We start from the raw sequence: 20,706 nt of genomic DNA, 5'->3' as shown, positions 1-20,706 counted from the left end.
AACCCTTGTACTCCAAGTGGAGCAATAGGTCACCTAGAAATATCCTCCACTTCACTCTGTCTTGGGACAAAACTTCTAGCTGGCTCCAGGAGTACCCCAGGTATTGTCCTTCCATCTCATAAGATCTCCACGTTGTCTAGCGTCTTCCTCTTTTGTGTTCTCCTTGAGGGTTCCATGTGAGAGCTTGGTAGACTACACTGGATGATGGTTTCATTTACCACAGTACTATTCAGATTTAAACAGTATTATAGGGGAAATATTTAGTTTATGTATCATGTTAATTCTCACAGCAAATAAATAAACTTAGTGCAAGTTAATAACTTAATTAGTTAATAGTATAGGAGAAACATCCTGATTGGCTAATATTAGAAAACTACGTGATTGAATTATCATGTGCTGCAAAGAGCCAGAGGGACACATTAAAGACCCAGTTATAGCTTGTGAGCCGAAGTCTGAGTATCACTGATCTAAATCCTCCACTGCTATTAAACTAACAGCACAGGTAAAGGAACTAAAGACTAGGTATCTCCAGGTTACCATTAGTTCACCTAGAATGAAGACTGGTTCATAGCTAACTTTCTAAAGAATCTCTGTGTCACTATCGACAAGAATTAATACTTATTGGGCAACTGGGTGTAGATTTCTTCAATTGCGAGTGGCCAGCGCATTTCAGGAAAAGCTACAGTATCTGTCATGGGAGAGGGTGTGTGTGTGGATGTTGAGCTCTCAGGTTTCCTCTGGTCTTTTGCCACCCTACAGGAAATCCAAGCTACATGGTATGAGAAGCTCCATGAGTGGGAAGATGCCCTTGTGGCCTATGACAAGAAGATGGACACAAACAAGGATGATCCTGAACTGATGTTGGGACGTATGCGTTGCCTGGAAGCACTTGGAGAATGGTGAGAGCTGTTAACCTCAGACAGCTTTTCCTGCTTCAGTTGATGTCTCTTTCTGTGTTGCTATTTCTCTCATTCATTTTGCTCTAGAAATATGGCAAGTTATTTCTGAGATTACTTACTGTTTGCCTGGAGAATTATGCCATGCATACTACCTACCCATCAGGTGAAAATGTCTTCTCTGAATCCTTATTTCTTTGTACATTCCTAACCTTTAAAAAAATCCCAAGTTGCTGCTCACCCCGCACATCAAGGCAGTGCCTTGTTGCAAGTGTTGGACATCCCTGTCCGAGCCTTTTTGGGTCGAGCCACGTTATTAGCCAAGTTCCACCTGAAGGGGACATGCAGTTGATCATTTCTGTTCTGCCTGTTGTAACAAGCGAGAATATAAATAGGGAGGCATTCAGGGAACACATGGTTCATAAGTGAGACCCTTCCATGACGACTCATTTAGCTCTGCTCATCCTATTCACCATTATTTACCTGCCTGTTGGAATGGCATAGGCTGCTTTGTGCTGGTGTCAACAATGTTGGCCAGGTCCCAGCAGCAATCTGAATGAGATTATGCCGTATAAATCATTTATATGAAACTCCTTTCACCAAATGTGCTGCAGATGTCTCTGTTTCTCATCTTGATTACTTTTAGCATTCATTAGATTTTGTCTTTTTTGGCATTGGTGACTGTAAATCACACAGTCACCAATGCCCATGTCAACGATTTAGAACTTGCGGATTATCTAGCAGGCTCTGCTATTCTGCATGCTCACCTTGAATCAAAAGGTTAATCAGAGAAGACAGGGCCTGTGAACTGGAGTGTGCATTCTGCCTCCAGGCACAGTAAATCGGTGCAGGTCCTGCCTCTCTACGGAGCTTCTCATGTTACTAGGCCTGTGCACTGATCGGTCTTGACAGGGACCCATGTGACAGCACACAGGAGGAAGACTCCTCTCCACTGAGGTCATTGAAGTGCTGCGTACACTGGGCTGCTTGGAAGCTATGCTGGCCTTTCCGGGAAGTCCCAGAATCCAAACAGCATTTTTCTTTCTCCGCCTGTTTCCTGAGTTTTTGCAGCAGAAAGAAGAGAGTCCCTGGTGGACGGTGTCTTACCTGACTTAGCAAGGAGTAGGCACTTCCCACCAGGGATTCTTGGGATTTCTCCCTCGTGTAGACATCATCCTTTATAATTAATTACCTGCTTCCCTGCATTTGGGGGAGAGATTTATTGTGAAAGATTTTGTTCTTCTAGAGGAGCTGTGCATGACTCCTATATCTATGGCATATTCCCCGAGAGGGGAGGAAATCCCAGGTCTCCTGTTATCATGTACAGTGACCTACGCTCTGTCCAGAAAATATTTGATGTATGTGCTGGGTGCCCTTGCAACACAGAGAAGGGGTCACACTCTGCTTCTGTTATGTTCTCTGACCCATATGATACTCAGGCAGTGCTACTGGAATCCCAAACATTCTGTCCCGTGGTTACTTTTCAGGGGGCTGCTTCAGTAAATCTTCTCTTACTGCTGCTCTTCTGGCTGGAGGGTGGGGGAATGGAGGAGAGGGAGGGTCAGATCCAGTATTTGAAGACTGTAATGCTGGAGAGAGATGGGAGGAAACAGTGTTTCTGGAGAGGATACAGTAGCAAAAGCCAGGTCACCCATGATCTAGTTCTCAGGAAGCACAAATGAATCTCTTCTGTGTAACTGGCTGCACTGAAGCAAGATGTACAGAGATACTGACACATCTCCATGGTTGGTAGTTTTTATTAGTGTCAGGTAAAAGCCTTAGAGGAGTTTGAGCATCAGTATGTGATTGCATTTTGCTGTGTGAATTTAACAGCTCACTTCCTTATTTTATTGCCTTCCTGAAGAACAGCATATAAAATCATAGTGTATCCTTCTTCACAATTTTGAACAGCTCCTGTTGTCCCCATGGTTCTTTGTTGGCTGTACGCTTCAATGCAGCTTGCAGCTAAGTTTCTTTTAACTTCACAACATTTGTTGGGAAGGAAGAAACGGGGTACTATTCCTGCTTGAGAGAGGAAGCATGTATCCTTTTTGTCCTGATATGGCTTCCTTTAGTGATATTCCAGCAGATGGAGCAGAGAAGAGACCAAGGAGTTTTAACTAGTCTTCTTAATGCATCCTATATATCATGTCTTTCCACAGCCATCTTCTTTCCTATCTAGACATGAGATCATAGCCATCTGTCTGAGGTATATGCAGAAAGCTGGTCTGGAACAAGAAATGGTCGAAGGATTTAACGACCTAATTTTTAAATGAAATAATTAACACTGAAGGGAGCATTTTTTTTGCATTCCTTGATGTCAGATATTTGCAACAAATCAACTGTTGCAGGGTAGACACCGACTCCAGAACTTTAAATTGAAAAGTTGAAATTGAATTCACTTTTTTGATGTATGATTTGAAGGTAAATAAATCTGTAGGCTGTACATTTACATCTTTAAAAGCAAAACACTGCCTCAAGACAACACTAAGGTTATGAGTCTGAACACAGTCAGAATGCAGAGGATTGTGGTTGTATGGCAAAGGAAGTGTAAACAGACTTCTTTCCTGTGGCAAAACATCCAGGGGGACCTGGTTTCACGAGGTTGGCAGCGTACACCACTGCAGATCTCTCCTTCCCCAGATTACCCAAACAGAATGCTTCCATATCCATGTGTGAAGCTAGTGGGCTCGCTAAATAAAAGACACATCTCTATCAAACTAAATATTTCATTTAACTGAGAACTACAACAGTCTTGCAGCCATGTCCTTCCCATGGACCATGATGCCACAATCCCAGGGATGGGAAATTAGGGCCTCAGTCAGCATGGGCTGCTGTCTCTCTTCTGGTGGTTGTGTTCAGAATTTCCAGATCTGAAGAAGTGGGTCTGTCCCACAAAAGATCATCACCTAATAAATTATTTTGTTAGTCTTTAAAGCGCTACAGGCCTGCTGGTTTGTTTTGTGAGGATACAGACTAACACGGCAACCTCTCTGGGACTATTCTGGTGTTGTGTTGAACTTTAACTACTTGTGCTGTTTGTTTCTGCTCGACTGTAACAAACAGTTCCTCTAGAATTTGCTGCTGCACCATGCTGTTATTCTCAGCATGGTGTGAAGTGAAAGTTTACAAGTGCAGCCAAGGCAGACCCAGCCACTTGTCTCTTGGTATAATTATGTCTGCAAGTGCCATGCTTCTGTATTAGCTCATATCGACTACTGATTCACAGCTGCTGCTTCTGTGTTTTCCTGGACCATTAAGCTGTCAGGATGATTGTCTTGCCTTTGGCAGCTAATCCATTCTCATGTTGACTAATTCATCTTCTGCACTGGGACTACCCAATAGCAATGAGAGAGCAAGTTGGTCTGCCTCATAGCTGACAGCTACTTTGCTGCTACAGACGTTCCAGGCTGAGAAATTCTGAACATGCAATACCCAAAATGATTGGTGCAACCAACAATGCATTCAGGGTTGATGAAAGTGTCTTGAAAGTTCCTCTCTATTAGAGATGAAGATTGGAGAGTCGTCTTTATGAACCCGTTGAGACAAATTCTCTCCTATTTTCTATAACAGTGATTATGTGGCTGCAGTTTTGGAAGCATGCGTGCACCAGGGTGTGCATATTTGCTAGAGAGTTTGTCTGCTGAGGTGGGGCTGGGGTTGTTTGTTCAAGAACTCTTCCTGAACAGTAACAGAGAGCTAGTCGGGTTAGTCTGTACTCCAACAAAACAAAGCAGCAGAAATGTAGCATTTTAAAGGCTAACAAAATGATTTATTCGGTGATGAGCTTTGAAAGCTTTCAAAGCTCATCACTGAATAAATCATTAGGTTAGTCTTTAAAGTGCTACATTTCTGCTGCTTTGTTTTGTTCCTAAACAGTACAAACTAGAGCCACCAAACTGGGTATACGGCTTCCTCTTCATGTAACATAAAGCAAGGTCAGGGTTTGGTTGTGCTGAGAAAATGAAATGTGCCCAGAAAGGGATTGCTCCTCATAAAACTATACAGAAAAGAGACAGAATCACCAGGCAGGTGGTGGGGCAGACAGTGGGTGCCCCGCCCCACATCCAGGACTGCCTCAGCTCTGAGGCTTCTACCGTCCAGGCACCCTTTAGGAAGCTCTTCCATTTTTTCTAGTTAATATAATAAAGATAGTACTCTTATTCATGTACATATTCTCTAGAACAGTGGTTCCCAATCTGAGTCCACGGACCTGTGGGGTCCACAAGGGTATTGCAGGGGGTCCATGGGAAAAAAGATAAATAAAAAGGATCACAGAAAATAAGTTTTAAATAAATTGCAAAGTTACAAGCAATTATTTTTAAATTAAATATCTTCCAATGATGTTATTAGTTGCTGTCAGAAAATGTGTGTTGTGGTTTCCTTTTTCATTTAATGAAGTGTATGTATTGGCTAGAATTGACTTTGGTAGGGATCGAAGAACAGTTTGGGGGTTGATTGGAGGTCTTTGAATGATTTGGGGAGGCTATTGGGAGTCTGCATTAGTGCAGAGGTTGGGAACTGCTGCCCTAGAACCTATTAAAATTACCTAATAAATTATTTTGTTAGTCTTTAAAGTGTTACTGGACTGCTTTTTGTGTTTGATATTAAAATTTAGTTTAAAAACTGAGCTGTCAGTTTTACCCTAGACCATGTTATTGTGCTAAATCCAGAACACAAAACCCACCTACTTAAAACAACAGATATTTACAATCTCTTTGAATCCTACATAGAAGGGATCACTTGGAAAGTCTCTGTCAGACAAAAGGGAACCTCTCAAGGAGGTTTTCACTAACCTGAAACTGAATTATTCTTCAGGGGGCAGCTTCATCAGCAGTGCTGTGAAAAGTGGACCCTGGTAAATGATGAAACTCAAGCCAAGATGGCTAGGATGGCCGCTGCTGCTGCTTGGGGCTTAGGTAATGTATGCCTTCCACTGTGCTTGAGGGATGGTGTGAGCAATGGAGGAGTGAATTCAGAGCCGTAATTTACATCTTTTAAGACATCTGAATCAGCGGATAAAAGAAAACGTGTAGAATGGGAGCAGGCTTATTTACAGGGTGATACAAAATAATAAAGGTCATTTAACATTCAAGCTCACAGTGAAACCTGCTATGACAAAGCTTCCAGTACACACTCAGGTGATGACTTTGGACAGCTGAATTTTAATAAGGGGATGAATTAGCACAGATACCTTTGACTTCTGCTGACTAAGTTTCAAATCTAATGTGCTTTGTACGTGAAAGGAGTTTGATATGATTTCACTAGTTTTTCTGGAATGTTGTTCACAAACTGCAAAGCCATCCATCACTTGCCATTTTAACAGGCTGCTGTCACAGAAACCCTGAGTGGAACAGTTGTGTAAACTGGTCCTGCTTGAGATGCATCAGTAGAAGGTGGTGAGGCTAGGTTTCATGCTTGCTGCCAGCCAAGCTTCATCCATTGAGAGCGATCTCCTTTTATGAAATGTCAAAATGCAGCCAAATGTTCCAGAAAATGCCCAATGTTAATGCTGCAGCTGTTTTATCACAAAAAATACAAGAACATTGCCTGCCACAATGAGATCGTGACTTGTAAAACCACCTACCTTACAGTTTGCTGTAAATGAAGTCAATTGTCCTTCCTGAAGACAAATTACTGTAGTGTCTCCTTTGATGTGACTATTTTCCACCATCAGAGAAGTGAGAAATTATCCATTTGAAGCAACTGCACTACTTGATGCCTGTGTCAAAAAAGATATGGCTCATTGAGCCATGAAAAGGTCTGTGTTTCATTAACCCAGAGCTCCTAAAGTGGTCATATCTAGGTCTCAACATTAAAAACTGCCTTCCTGGAAGAGCCTGGTGTTCCATATAGTCCAGTGTCATTTCTCCAGTTGTAAGCAGTGCTAGATGGTGCAGGAGAAACCATATAACCCCTGTGATAGCTCCAGCTGTGGAACACTATTCAGTGGGAGACATAGCTTCTGATCAGTTCATTCCTGGCTCTTGTATTTTTTCTGGTTAGTAATATAGATAGTACTCGTATTCATATACACGATCTAAATCTCTTTAAAAAGTTTGCTGGGATGATTAACTTATCCTGGAGCACCAAGTCCTCAGGTTAATTGCATGGTGCATTAAAAAAACCTTGTAATCTTTTAATGTGTTGTTTTTAAAAAAATTTCTTCAACTGTCTTGTTTTTGTGTAATGGGACCTGCTCTCTGACCTGCTCTCTGCTACTCATTGCATGAGAATCCTCTTGATCTCTGTGGCGTAGGAGGAATATAAATGAGTTTTGAATAATGAAGGATTTCAGGTAAGGAGGTTCTTCTGTAGTTCAGTCTCCCATCTCAAGGCAGCTACTTTAAAGAGCAGTGTATGAAACCTTACATGGTGCTTTTGGACTTCAGAGTAGTCTCTTGCCAGGGATCTAGTAGTGCTGTGAATCTACCCACCATGCTGAGTGCTTAACACGGGAGTCTAGTTCTGGCACTATTTCACAACAAGGGCTGTGGCCTCACCAACACCATTCATGTCTCTGCAGGTCAGTGGGATAGCATGGAGGAATATACTTGCATGATCCCAAGGGACACTCACGACGGTGCCTTCTACAGGGCCGTGCTGGCACTGCATCAAGACCTCTTCTCATTGGCTCAGCAAGTAAGCGTACCTGACTGCTCCATTTGTTGTGTGTTTCTGGGAGAGCTGCATTAGCTGTCAGGGCTGTCAAACAATTAAAACAATAATCATGATTAATCACACTGTTAAAGAATAATAAAATAGCATTTATTTAAATATTTTGGATGTTTTTTGCATTTTCAAATATATAGGTTTCTATTACCACACAGAATATAAAGTTTGCAGTCCTCACTATGTGTTGATTACAAATACTTGCACTGTAAAAAATTAAAGAAATAGTATTTTATTCACCTTCATACAAGTACTGTCGTGCAATCTCTTTAACATGAAAGTTGATCTTATGAAAATGTATAATTATGTAAAAAAAGGCATTTAAAAATAAAACAATGTAAAACTTTAAAGCTTACAAGTCCACTCAGTCCTACTTCTTGTTCAGTCAGTCACTCAGATAAACAAGCTGGATTACAGTTTGCAGGAGATAATGCTGCCTGCTCCATAATTGTCACCTAAAATTGAGACCAATTCTCCCGGCTTCAATAGTGCCATGCATTGCAAGATATTTATATGCCAGATGTACTAAAGATTCATATGTCCTTTCGTGCTTCAACAGCCATTCCAGAGTAGTTGAGTTCATGCTCATAATGGGTTTCCTTGACAATGATCCCAAGCAGAATGGACTGGGATTTTCATGTTCATTTTCATCATCTGAATTAGATGCCATCGGCAGAAGGTTGACTTTCTTTTTGCTGGTTTGGGTTCTGCAATTTCCAAATTACAGTGTTGCTCTTTTAAGACTTGTGAAGGCATGATCCACCTTTCATCCCTCTCAGATTTTGGATGGAATTTCAGAGCTTTTAACCCTAGGTTGAGTGCTATAGCTGTTTTTAGAAATCTCACATTGGTATCTCCTTTGCATTTTGTCACATCTGCCATGAAAGAGTCCTTAAAATAAAGGTGCTGGGTCATCGTCCAAGACTGCTATAGAATTACATTTATGGCAGAATGTAGGAAAACAGCAAGAGACGTACAAATTCTGCCCCCAAGATGTTCATTCACAAATGTAATTAATGCATTATTTTTAACTAGCGTTATCAGCAGTATTCCCTGTAAGCTAAGCACTAGAGTGGCCACCCAGGAGAGAGTCAGGTGCTGCCCAGTTGATTAGCAAAGCACCCACAGTCAGCAGCCTGTGTTTCTGCTGGTGGTGCACATCCACACATGGTGCACATAAAATTTATTCTGCCCCAGATGGAAGAAAATAGTGAGTACTGATCATCAGCAGAAAAGCATGTCCTCTGGCATGACCGCAGCACGAAGGGGCACACGAGTGTTTAGTATGTCTGGCACATAAGTACAGTTGACCCCTGACTTACGCATTGGTTGCATTCCTGAGCAACCTCGCCTAAGTCAAATTTCACATAAGTCGTGACTGGGTGGGGGAGGAAACCTGGTGCCTTTGGGTCCCCCGGTCCTGTCTGTGCCTGGCTCCCTACTCCCATGTGTAGCAAGGAGCCCAGAGCCGGGTGCAGCAGCGCTTGCCAGTTTTCTGGCTCCTGGGAGTGGCGGGGAGCAGGGAACCAGGCAGCAGCCTGGCTCCCAGCTCCCTTCCACTTGCAGGAGCTGGGAACTGACCAGCACTGCTGCACCTGTCTCCCAGCTGCCCACCATTCCCAGGAGCCAGGAAACTGACCTGCGCAGTAGCACAGGTCAGTTTCCCAGCTCCCACAGCAGCACAGGTCAGTGCAGGCGGAGAGGAGCTGGGAGCCAGGCTGCCTCCTGGTTCGCCACCACTCACGATTTCAACTTGCATTATTGCAAGACTGCATAAGTCAAAATTGTGTAAGTCGGGGGTCTACTGTACCTGGTAATGTTGCTATTAAAGTGCCATGCAAACACCTGTTCTTATTTTCAGGTGACATTGTAAATAAGACATAAGCAGGCAGCATTATCTTCTATAAATGTAAACAAACTTGTTTCTTTTAATGATTGGATGAATAAGAAGCACAGTGTAGGAGATGGTTGCTAGTGAGAACAAGGACAAGACAAGTAAAATTTATAGGACAAGTAATGAAGAAATTAGGACTTGAACACCTACTAATGACGGGGAAATTAGATGTTGAACAGGGTAGGGGTAGGCAACGAGAGAAATTATGAGATAGTATTACTTCCTGGTTACGGTGCGGAAGCACTGTAAAAATGCTAGAAAGCACTCAGAATAGACGGGGTGGAGGGCCATGATCCCCTACACCAGTTGGCATGACGCTTAAGGAGGGAAGGAATAAGAAGTAGGACTGAGTGGACTTGTCGGCTGTAAAGTTTTATATTTGTTTTGGTTTTGAGTGCAGTTTGGTAACCAAAAAAAAAAAATCTACATTTGCAAGTTACACTTTCATAATAAAGAGATTACACTACAGTCTGTGTATGAGGCAAATTGAAAACTATTATTTTTTATCATTTTACAGTGTAAATATTTGTAATAAAAATTATATAAAGTGAGCACTGTACACTTTGTATTCCATTTTGTAATAGAAATCAATATATTTGAAGGAGCTAACTGTTTAATAGCAGCTTTCAACTTCTGAAGGGGTGCTCTGAAAAGGAGGGTGAGAAACTGTTCTCAGTGGTGTCAGATGGCAGAACAAGGAGTAATGGTCTGAAGTTGAAGAGGGAGAGGTGTAGGTTAGATATTAGGAAAAACTACTTCACCAGGCGGGTGGTGAAGCATTGGAATGTGTTGCCTAGAGAGGTAGTGAATTCTCCATCCCTCGAGGTTTTTAAGTTCCAGCTTGACAAGGTCCTGGCTGGGATGACTTAGTGGGGGTTTGATTCTGCTTGAAGCAGGGGGCTGGACTAGATGACCTTCTGAGGTCCCTTCCAGCCCTAGGATTTTATGAAGATGTAGGGAAAACATCCAAAAATATTTAATATGTTTCAATTGCTATTCTATTGTTTAACAGTAAAATTAATTGTCGTTAATTTTTTGATTTAATCGCATGAGTAAACTGCAATTAATCAACAGGCCTACTGGCTGTGTACAGATATATTTGCCCAGGAGTTGTCATAGTCATACTCAGGTGTCAGTGCTATTGTGTCCTCTTGGCTGGCGGGGGGAAGTTACGGGAAACATCCTGTTTGGCACATTACTCTGCAAAAGACAGCAACTAGTGAAAGGAGCACTGATGGGTGGAGACATAGACAGCGGTACCTCCTTGTCCGTCTGTGCATGTAGTCTTTGCTGAACCTTTTCAGACTGGTGTTAACAAATGCCTGACGCTGCGACAGATCCAGTACTTTTTGGTTTTAGTGCATGACCCGTCTTTACCTTCACCTCCGCCTCCACCTCCTATACCGTATCTCCCTCGCAGCAGTGAGAAGTTTTTGTAATCTTGAGAGTACTTCTATATTGCAATTAGAGATGTGACTGCAGTCCATGGAGGTGTACATCAGCTGGTTTTGATCTTGCTAGCTTCATTAACAATAGCAGTGAAACTGGCAGCATGGGCTAGCCACTTGAGTACATAACCCTGGGGGTTATCAAAGACTCATCACTCCTGAGGCTTTTCCATAACTGGTTGTTTCAGATTTATTACCAAAATCCTGCTCTTATAAAGGACCCTGGGTTCCAAAGCACAGCAAACATGGCGAGTCAGGTCTGCGTGTGAAGGACTTTACCAAATCTGAGCTTCCATGAACAGGACCCGTGTTTAGATCATGAATGCAAGTCCCAATTTTCTCCCCGGTACTCACCATTGGATTCTCCAGTTTTCTGTTAGTTTCCATTTCAGAGCTAATTTTCCTTATAAATTATTGTTCTTTCTGGTGTCTGGTGAAGTTTGGGGTAGTTCCAACCTTCCTTGTTGGGGGAGAATTGAGTGAGCACTTGAGTGTTAGTGTGAACTGTTACTCCCTTTAGGCAAGGTCAACCACTGAAGTCTCCACTTCTGTTTCAGTGCATTGACAAGGCCAGAGACCTGCTAGATGCCGAGCTGACCGCCATGGCAGGAGAGAGTTACAGTCGGGCGTACGGGGTGAGTATCTAACCTGGAGCTTTCATGTTAGTTTAGATTATTTATATAAGCTCAGAGCTTCCTGATTATATTTGTGTATCAAATATAAAGGCTCATGCAGGCCACATGAAGCCACAGAATAACTGGTTGTTGCAGGAGGGGATCATGGCTTTTTAGAAAAGGAACTGACTCCACGACAACCCTTACCTCTTGACCTGCTCAAGTTTCTGAATAGTTCTGTGTCCTTGAGGAAGAGTTCAGCTTTCCCCTCTCCTTTCCCCAGCAGAAAGTCAGTCTTCAAGTCAAAGTTTAGAAGCATTGTGGGGCAGGCTGAGGCTCAAGGGAAATGGAAATGAAATTCCCTGCAGTTCCCCTGCACAAATCAGCCTCGGGGGGCGGGTGCTGCAGCAGTTTGAGGAAACCTAGAAGATAATGGATTTATCGAGATACCTGTAAGGCAAATGCCTGTTCCTTCCTCTTGGCCAGTTGATTAAACCCAGGCTTTTGTGGTCAAATGCTGATCTGTAGTCCAGGATTCACTGTGCATTGATTGGAATGGAATGTGATTGTTTCCTTCAGGCTATGGTATCCTGCCAGATGCTGTCAGAGCTGGAAGAGGTTATCCAATATAAACTTGTACCAGAACGACGCGAGATCATCCGCCAAATATGGTGGGAGAGACTGCAGGTAAATCTGCCATAAACATCTGTGTGTCTCCTGCTAGTGGCACAAACATGCAGCTCGGGAGTGCACACAGCTCCCGTTGATGTCTGTTCGAGTTATGAGTGCTCAGCTCTTCTGACGATCAGGCTCCCTCCTGCCCTCCTCTCCCGTTGGAGCATGCATGACAATCTGCCTTCTCTCTTTGTTACAGAGGTGTCCTACACAAGTTCTAAGCATGTATCTAATGCCTCTGGCCACCACAGTGATCTGTGTGCTCATTTTAAAGCCTGACATAGGAGCTTGCAAATTTGCCTGCTCCAAAGCAGGCTCTAAAGAGATCTGTGGGGAACAGATGTTTTAGTGAAACCGTCAGGGTCACTTGTCCAAATGTTACATCTAGCTTGCAGTGTTAGCGCAGAACATGTCTTGGCTCCTCTTCTTTCATTATCTTGTCCTCATGTTAAAAATAGATCAATGTTTTGTTTATGCCATGTGTGCAAAGAATCATAGAAATTTCCTGTACACAATGGTGTTGCAGCTGTCTCATTCCCAGTGTATTAGGTAGATGAGGTAAGTGAGGTAATATCCATTGTTGGCACATTCCCTCCCTCACCTTCTATAGTTAATGGAAATTTAACATTTTAAGTTACCTTATCCACCCCACCTGGCAGTGCAGAACTGCTCCTTACTGTTCTCTATTGATTTTCCCAGTCCACTGTTAAGACCCCCCAAGCAATAGAGCTTTCACCCATTCCACTGGAAAGCCAATACATCTTAAGCCAGAGAGCATAAGCCCAAGTGATGTCACAGGACTTAAAACCACCTAAATATTTTGCGTGGGTATCTATTCTGAGGGAAGGTTTTCTTGGAGTGGCAGGGCATGGACATGAACACGCACAGGCTCTTCTGGCACTGTCCAGAAAGAGATTCCTCAAAGAGTGAGGGGGGAAAAGGTGAAGTCAGAATGAAGTGTTCAAAGTCCATTGGACTTCAGCATTCCATCTGGAGAGAGAATTCTGTCCCTGCTCTGCCAGCCCCTGCGTGGAAGGGTGTTTACCTGTCGCTATTATGGACACTTCAACTATTTAGGAAGCTGTGACAATGCTTTTTGCTTCCAAACTGCATTCTTGTCTGGAAAAGTTGAGAGCACATTTCTCTGGAAAGGAGAGGCTGAGTGTGACGGGGAAAGTAATGTCAATGAACACAGCTGTTTATGGTCCTGAAAACAGTACACACAGTTCTTGTACATTTTATGGTGTCATGTTAATTATAAAATGCCTTTCAGATGATTTGGTGGAAGGATTATTTGGGCACTGGGGAGGGCTACAGGGAACTGGCTTTTCTGTCTGATTTCCATGCGCCCAGTTTTGAAAAGCCAGTGGTGTTCTTAACTATTTAATCGAAGGTCAGAAGACTGACTGTTTTCCTTTCCAGATCACATGCTGATCGACCATTTGACTTGCCTTCAAGGAACCATTTTTGCGCTGATTTTTCCAGATAGAATCCCTTGCTGTCACTCTTTTGATCTGGGAGGTGGATTAAGTCTAAGTCAGTCCTGCATCCATCTGAATGTCAGAGTCCTCAGAGCAGCTCATTTATCCCACCCTTAAAGAACTTGATCAACCCAACGGGAAACATGAACTAGGGTTTATGCTCAAATTCGATACTTTGCAACTTGGTATCAACAGAGATAGCAATTACCTTATGAATTACAAAGACAGCTTCCGCATCTTTGATATTGGTAGTGATCTCAGGCAAGTCACTTAGTTAACACTTGCAGTAAGTAATTTTCTCTCCTCGCTCCTGCCCCCCTCAGCCCACCGCCTTCTGTCCTATGTATCTAATTTGTTAGTTTTCATTTCAAGATTTTGTCTGTGTGTCTCTGTTATATAATTATGTCAATTCACTTTCAGCACCATTTCCAATACAGCACTATCTCCACATCAGAAGTGGGTCTGCCCCATGAAAGCTCATCACCTAATAAATTATTTTGTTAGTCTTTAAAGTGCTACATGAGTGATTTTTTTTCGTTTGTTTATTATGATGAACCCAGTTAGCCCAAGTGCCAATAGATGGCCAGCAGCAGTCAGGTATGAGCACCACCACCTGTAACTCTGCATTGTAGCCTGTTTTACGCTATAGAGTTAGGTCAGTGTAAAGCAGCTTACGTCAACCTAACTCTAAGTGTCACACAGCAATGTTGCTTCCACCGATGTAAGTCACCAACTATACCATCACTACAAGAGGTGTAGCATGTAGGTTTATGGCTATGTATACTGGCACCACATTATTTGCATTGCCTGATGCCTGTCAGCCTCTTGCAAGACTCACAGCTGGCCATCCCCTTCTTCCTGTCTTGGGACTCGCAGAAAGAGCCTGGCAGCCCAAGGCAAGAAAGCTTCACTTGTGAGCAAAAGGGTGCTCCAGCTGTCAGTGCCCCCACACAGTTAAGTTGGTGGAAGTGCTCCAGGTGATGGGACATAATGTGGTCATGAATCACCACAGTAATTACATCTGTGGCTGTACTTGAACCTAACATAGGCTGGCTTAATTTTGTAGCGTAGGCAAGTCCTAACTGCCTGGATGTACCCATGCACCTTCCAGCTTCAAGGCCTGATAATGTCTTATCTGCTGTGTTAGATTTTAAGCACTCAGCACGAGTCAAAAGTAGCCAGACAACACCTGTTCTAGTAGCTTAGCAGCTGGCAATGCAATTTCTGGCAGAGGATCAACTAAATCACTTCATCGTCTGTAAAGACAAGCAACAAGTAGGAGAAGGAAAAGGGCAATAACAAAAATATCTCTTTGCAACTTTCAGAAGTGTTTTGTTTTTGTACCTTCTGATATTGGAACAAGTCACTGCTGAAACCAAAAATAAAGTTTAATGCTGTGTTCAGAAGCGTTGTGAAACACTTGCCTTGTTGTTTTGACAGTGGAGAAGTGACTGGTCTGCTTTTGGATCTGTTTCTTCTGTAAAAAGTCTCTCTCCTTTTTGCATTAGAGAATAGAAGCAACCAACTAGCATCTGATGGGGTTCTGACAATTGTGTGTGAGGCTCAGGGACTTATCCTCGTTCACGCATAGCAAGGTTAAGAATGTAGCCAGTTCGGGTCATGTCTCTGTCTGCTGTGAAGTATGGATACAACTGTCACTGTAATCTTGTGGAGAAGCTTTTTGGGTTTTCAGTTATGGAGGGAACGGGGAGGAATCGTCCCAACAGAAAATAGAATATTAATGGGTTGTGTGTGGACTTCTTTTCCAAGGGCTGCCAGCGGATTGTAGAGGACTGGCAGAGAATCCTTATGGTCCGATCTCTTGTTGTCAACCCTCATGAGGACATGAGAACTTGGCTCAAGTATGCCAGCCTATGCGGCAAGAGTGGGAGACTGGTGAGTGCTGTCTCAATTACAGCGTTCTGAAAGCTCAGCTTCCTGGTCACACTTAAACCAGGGACATCTTCAAGCACCCTGGCTGCCTAGGTGATACCAGAAAAACTAAAAGAGGATTGATTCAGAGGTGCCCAAAGCTGCAACCAACCTAATGTCAGGGGAGAAACTGCGATCATCAGAGGACAAGAAGTCACCCCAAAAGAAAGTTAAAGCCAATATAATAGTGTTAGTATTGTTAACTCTTGGCTCTTACATTGCACTTTCCATCATGTCTAGATAGTTACATTAGTATCATTACTCTCCTAGTTTAGCCGGTAACTTTAATAATATATATTACTAAATAGATTTTAAACTAAAAAGAATTCCCACTCTTTATTGGCTACTGCTGTGAAAACATCATCTAGAGGCAAGAGAAAACATATGGTCTGTTTAGCAGGGAAAATGTGGAGAGGCAGAAAGGGCAGGCTACCCTTGTAAATACAGAAAACAGTGATCAGGCTACCAGAGTATGTATTTCTCCATAATCCTCAATGCAGGTGTCAGCAATAATAATTCACAATAGTGTTTTGTTAAACCACTTCCCTCTCCTGTGTTTTTAGTACAGTTGCTTATTATTTTCTGACAACTTGTTGCACGTCCAGGTGGCTGTGCAGCACAGAAACTTGTTCTGAATTGCTTCTGAACCATTGTTCTCAGCCTCAAGCCATAACCTCTAGTTTGACAGTTATTGTGAAATGAGTTCTATGCGGAGAAAGTTTGTGTAAATGATGAAATGGTAACCCAAGGTACAGGGAGAGAGTGTGTGATTTGGGGACACTTCTCCATGGTGACCGTGCAGAATTGTTAAATCACGTGTTGTATATGAAACTCACATGGGCGTAGAGTGGAACTGGTGTAGCTTTACATATATTCTAGTGCACAACTGCAATTTCAGCATAATGGGACCTGCCTGTGTCCGCCTTGTTACGGAGAAGTGATGTCACTGTAAGTGATCATCATTAGCGACTGTTGAGAACAAGGGAGTGTAGAGTGAGAGCAAGTTTGTTATAACCTGCTGTTTTTCTTGTCTGTTCTTTCAAGGCTTTGGCCCACAAGACACTTGTACTGCTCCTGGGAGTAGACCCATCTCGACAGCTGGATCACCCATTGCCAACTGTTCATCCCCAAGTGACTTATGCCTACATGAAGCACATGTGGAAGAGTGCCCGCAAGGTAAATGTTATTGAGAGCTTCAGTATATCCTTTCCACTCTGGTGCTCACTGTCATTGCCTCTAGCTCTCTTGTCCAAGTAACAAAACCAGGGCTATAGCTGCTGATCTTACAAAGAAAAAAGGCAAATAATATATATTTTTTTAACTTGAAAAAATCTTTTTCAAGACTTCTGTGAAAAACCTTAAAGGAACATGAGGGCATAAACTCAAAGTCTTTAATATATCACCAGCAGTTTCTTGAGGGGTGCAAAGAAACATCAGCAGTAGATGTGATGCCCTTGCCAGGCTTTCTACCTACTTGCTGAGCACCAGGTATGCTCCCAGTCACCCCATGACAAGGATACTAGAATTGCCATCTCCCAAATCATGCCTGGGTTGTCATCCCCACAAACTGTGATGGCCAGTAAAGAAACAAGAAAACTAGCTGCTAACCCACTAAAGGTAAGACAGATTTTTATGATGGGCATGCATAAAAACATTCAACAGATGGAAACATCCAACCCAGAGACAGCTGGAAAGTACTCAAGGTTTTGTCAGCAGAATAACTTAGTTGTGAGGCGCCTGGGGTGAATGTCCTGACATTGCAACACAGATTGAGTTTACGTACTTAAATCCAGTAAGCTCTGGACTGAGTGACTTATCTTTTTTAATATACATTAAAGCCTCTGTTTATTCTCAAATGGTCTACCACATCTTTTTCATCTTTTCTCTCTTTGGGCTTGCCAGCTCTGGGAGTGTACCATTTGCAAGCACTCAGCCTGACCCCTCTTTAGTTAAATGTAAAAAGCAGAAGGCACTGCCCTAGCTATAGAGTAGAGTGTAACTCACTTTTGCACCAGAGCTGTCTCTACTCTGTTCACTAAAGGCCAGGAGATATCTCCATGGTATTGCTCTCTGTCATGGAGATACCTCCAGGTGTGTCTCATCTCCACTGAGTGTCTATGTAAGGGACCTCTGACAAATGCTTTTGAGTCTTTTATTTCATCTGTGATGGAGAAAGAGAGTGCTTGGCAGAGAAGGTGTGAGAGACCGTTGTAGAGAGCAGCATGAGAGAAAAGGCATGCACCGAGTAAGAAGTAGCTGAAGAGAGGAGTGTGTGGCAGATGTATGAAAGAGGATGAAGAGGGCATGAGAGCAGAGGAAGAAGCTAAGATAAGGTTACATGGGGACATGAGAACAAAGCACGTCAATATGACACCACAGAAGAAGCAAATGAAGATTGAAGGAAGGGAAGGACTGGGAGAAAGGCACCCTCTCCTCTGTCTGAACTGTTCTCTGTTACATTACGTAGCCTCTTTGGTGCAGGGGCTATGCTTCTAGTATGTAAAGCTCTGTATATTTACAGTACTGTGCAAGCATTTCTCACCCCATGGCCAATGCTTGAACAGCATCTCAGTTTCGGCACTGGTTGTGAGTTCTGTTCTGTTTGGGGACAGAGGCCAATGACTGTTAAACAGGCTCTTTGCACACCTTTTAAGTCAACATGCTTGATTTTGAAATGCAGGCTAAAGCTGCAGCACTGTCATAGAAGAAGCCAGGTTATAGTGAATCTGTGACATAAAATGTGTGCAGATGGCAGGTTATTTGTAGACCCTCATGTGGCCAGCCAGCTAAGCTCGATGTGGGCCCCTGTGACAGTTAATACAGAAGGCTGTTGATCCTCTTCCTACGCCCAGGTGTGGAATAATTCACAACTTGCCTGAAGTTGCTTTACTTTTCACTTGAGACCTCCCAAATCCCCTGACAGGCAAAATGACAGCTGGATGATGAGCTTCTACTCAGGACCTGTGGACTAATATTAGTTTTTCCTCAGCAATTTAGTGTATTGAGGGACTAAACCCCACAACACCACTCCTACCAAAGACTCTCCAACACCAACAGGCCAAAGAGATTCCTCCCACCACACAACTGCAACCTGATTTATGAATCCACTTAAATAAATTTCCCCATTTTATAGGGTTTTTTTGTTTGGTTTTGGTTTGGTTTTTTTTTTTTTTTTTTTTTTTTAAATTGCCTTACAATTCACTTCAAGAGAAACAGAACTTGTGCTGTATGGTGACCTGATTGCCAGGTATGGATAGGAATGGAAGACAGGGGCATCAGATTTTTAAAAGTACATCTTCACCTATTCATGTAACTAAAGCTTGCTTAGAATCAGTTGAAAAGCAGCACCATTTTACTGACAGATATTTGAGCGGCTAGATTTCTGATGAACAACATAAAGATCCCGCTGGCCCTGTGTTCGGATTGGCAGCATGACAATTTTCCTTGTTCTGCCTCATGGTTTAAAAACGTTTTTTTCCTGATGTTTAATTCAATTCAGCATGCTGGAAAGTGAGGTTGACATTTGCACTGAGCTGATGAGTCATCCCAGTTCAGGTGGTTTCTGTCTCACCCTCTTAAATAGCTCTGTTAATGAGAAAAATGCTCATTCCCATAGATGGAAGAGAAACAAATTGGCCTCATAATAGCACACTGCAGTTTCTGACCTGAAATGACCTTTTAGATTTCAAGGGCTTTAGCTTTAATTGCTTCCCAACTTCAATTTTTCTTCCTTTTAGTTCTTTTTTTAAATTTTGTTCCCAATTTGCTATCATGAGCTGCTTCTGCACTAAACTCTCTCCAGCCTGTCAGAAAAAGAACCGTGTGCTATTCCATAAGGCCTCCAAAATGACCTGCAAAGAAGTCTGGATATTTCAACTAGTAAAGGCCTAAAATATTTCAGTATTGGCTCTTGGAGCCAGGCCTGGAGCTTCAGGGGACAAGAGGCAAGCCAAGGAGCTGCATGTTTCCTTAGGGAAGGTTTCCTCCAAACATTTTTCTCAAGTAGTTCAGTGCAGTATAGATGGACTTCCCATAATGTCCAGCACCATCAGTTTGCTTGCCATTTTGACATAGTTTACAGAGTACAAAACCCTTCCTAAATTTAGGGGGTCATCAGATTCTGTGAATGTGTGCTCTACATCAGCTACCCATTTGCTTCCTGGCACATTTCAGGGTGCTTGTTACATTCAACTCCTGGACAATCAGCGACCTACCTGGGTGTCCAAGGGCAAATCAGATGAGAAGCTTCGGTTTGATTACAAGGATCACACAGTGTCAGCATGCCACCTGCTATGCTGAGACACCACTGAGCTTGCCTGTTGTGGCAGCCTGGACACCCTTTCTGACTGTCTTGCCTGAGGCAGGGTATTAAGCCTCCTCCAGTGCATATGCAGGCAGGGCCACACCCTACTGCAAAACAACAGACAATGAGATCAGCTCAGGGAAGACTCAGCTTAAGGGACTTGTCCCAGCACTCGTGTCCAACTCCCTTCGAGTGCAGACAAAGTCCACTTCCTCCCTCGATGCAGAGGAAGATGTGCACAGCTTCTTAGCCACCCCCACATTATGAATTGTAAAAACATGGTTATTTATAACAAGAAATAAGCTTATTAACTATAAAGGGTGAATTTTTAGTGGTTAAAGAGGTAGCAAACAGCACAAAGCATATTACTGAGCCCATGAAACAAAGCAAGAAAACTAAGCACAATTGACTAAAGAAACTGGTTACAAATAGTAATTCTTCATACCAGGTATTGTTACAGGCAGGTGCTAGAAAGGCAGCTGCATTGACTGCAGCTTGAACATCCTTCCAGCTTGGGCTCCAGCTCTTCTCCTTCCTGTTCAGTTTTTGTTTCCAGGTGTTTCTCAGTGTTTCTTTGGATGGGGAGGCTGAGGAAAACCCTGATCAACTTACTTCCCAGCCTTAAATAAGATTTACATAAAGCTGAGACTCTTGTGTTTCCCAGTCCTGATCTTCCCCTCCTTTTAGTAGAAAATTACTTAAGGTCTAAGATGGTATTTCAGTACCAAGTGACAGGACCTAGTAGGGTCACATCTACATGCCAGGACCCTCTTGGGAAGGAGAGAGATTAG

General features: G+C 42.9%; 1 protein-coding gene across 5 annotated transcripts in view; it reads left to right on the top strand.

The window, feature by feature from the left end:
* MTOR (mechanistic target of rapamycin kinase) overlaps window positions 1-20,706 on the top strand; it is a 123,051-nt gene that overhangs the window by 77,106 nt on the left and 25,239 nt on the right. For all 5 annotated transcript variants that reach the window (XM_074975897.1, XM_074975899.1, XM_074975896.1 and 2 more), the window contains 7 exons: window positions 760-899; window positions 5,715-5,815; window positions 7,423-7,538; window positions 11,468-11,545; window positions 12,104-12,211; window positions 15,451-15,576; window positions 16,657-16,788. In XM_074975897.1, the coding sequence (XP_074831998.1) occupies window positions 760-899; window positions 5,715-5,815; window positions 7,423-7,538; window positions 11,468-11,545; window positions 12,104-12,211; window positions 15,451-15,576; window positions 16,657-16,788 (801 nt within the window). The remainder of the gene's footprint in view (window positions 1-759; window positions 900-5,714; window positions 5,816-7,422; window positions 7,539-11,467; window positions 11,546-12,103; window positions 12,212-15,450; window positions 15,577-16,656; window positions 16,789-20,706) is intronic.

Source organism: Carettochelys insculpta, chromosome 23, assembly GCF_033958435.1.
Source record: "Carettochelys insculpta isolate YL-2023 chromosome 23, ASM3395843v1, whole genome shotgun sequence".
Classification (NCBI taxonomy): domain Eukaryota; kingdom Metazoa; phylum Chordata; order Testudines; family Carettochelyidae; genus Carettochelys; species Carettochelys insculpta.
Note: the sequence above shows the minus strand (reverse complement) of the source record. Positions and strands in the feature narration are given on the sequence as shown.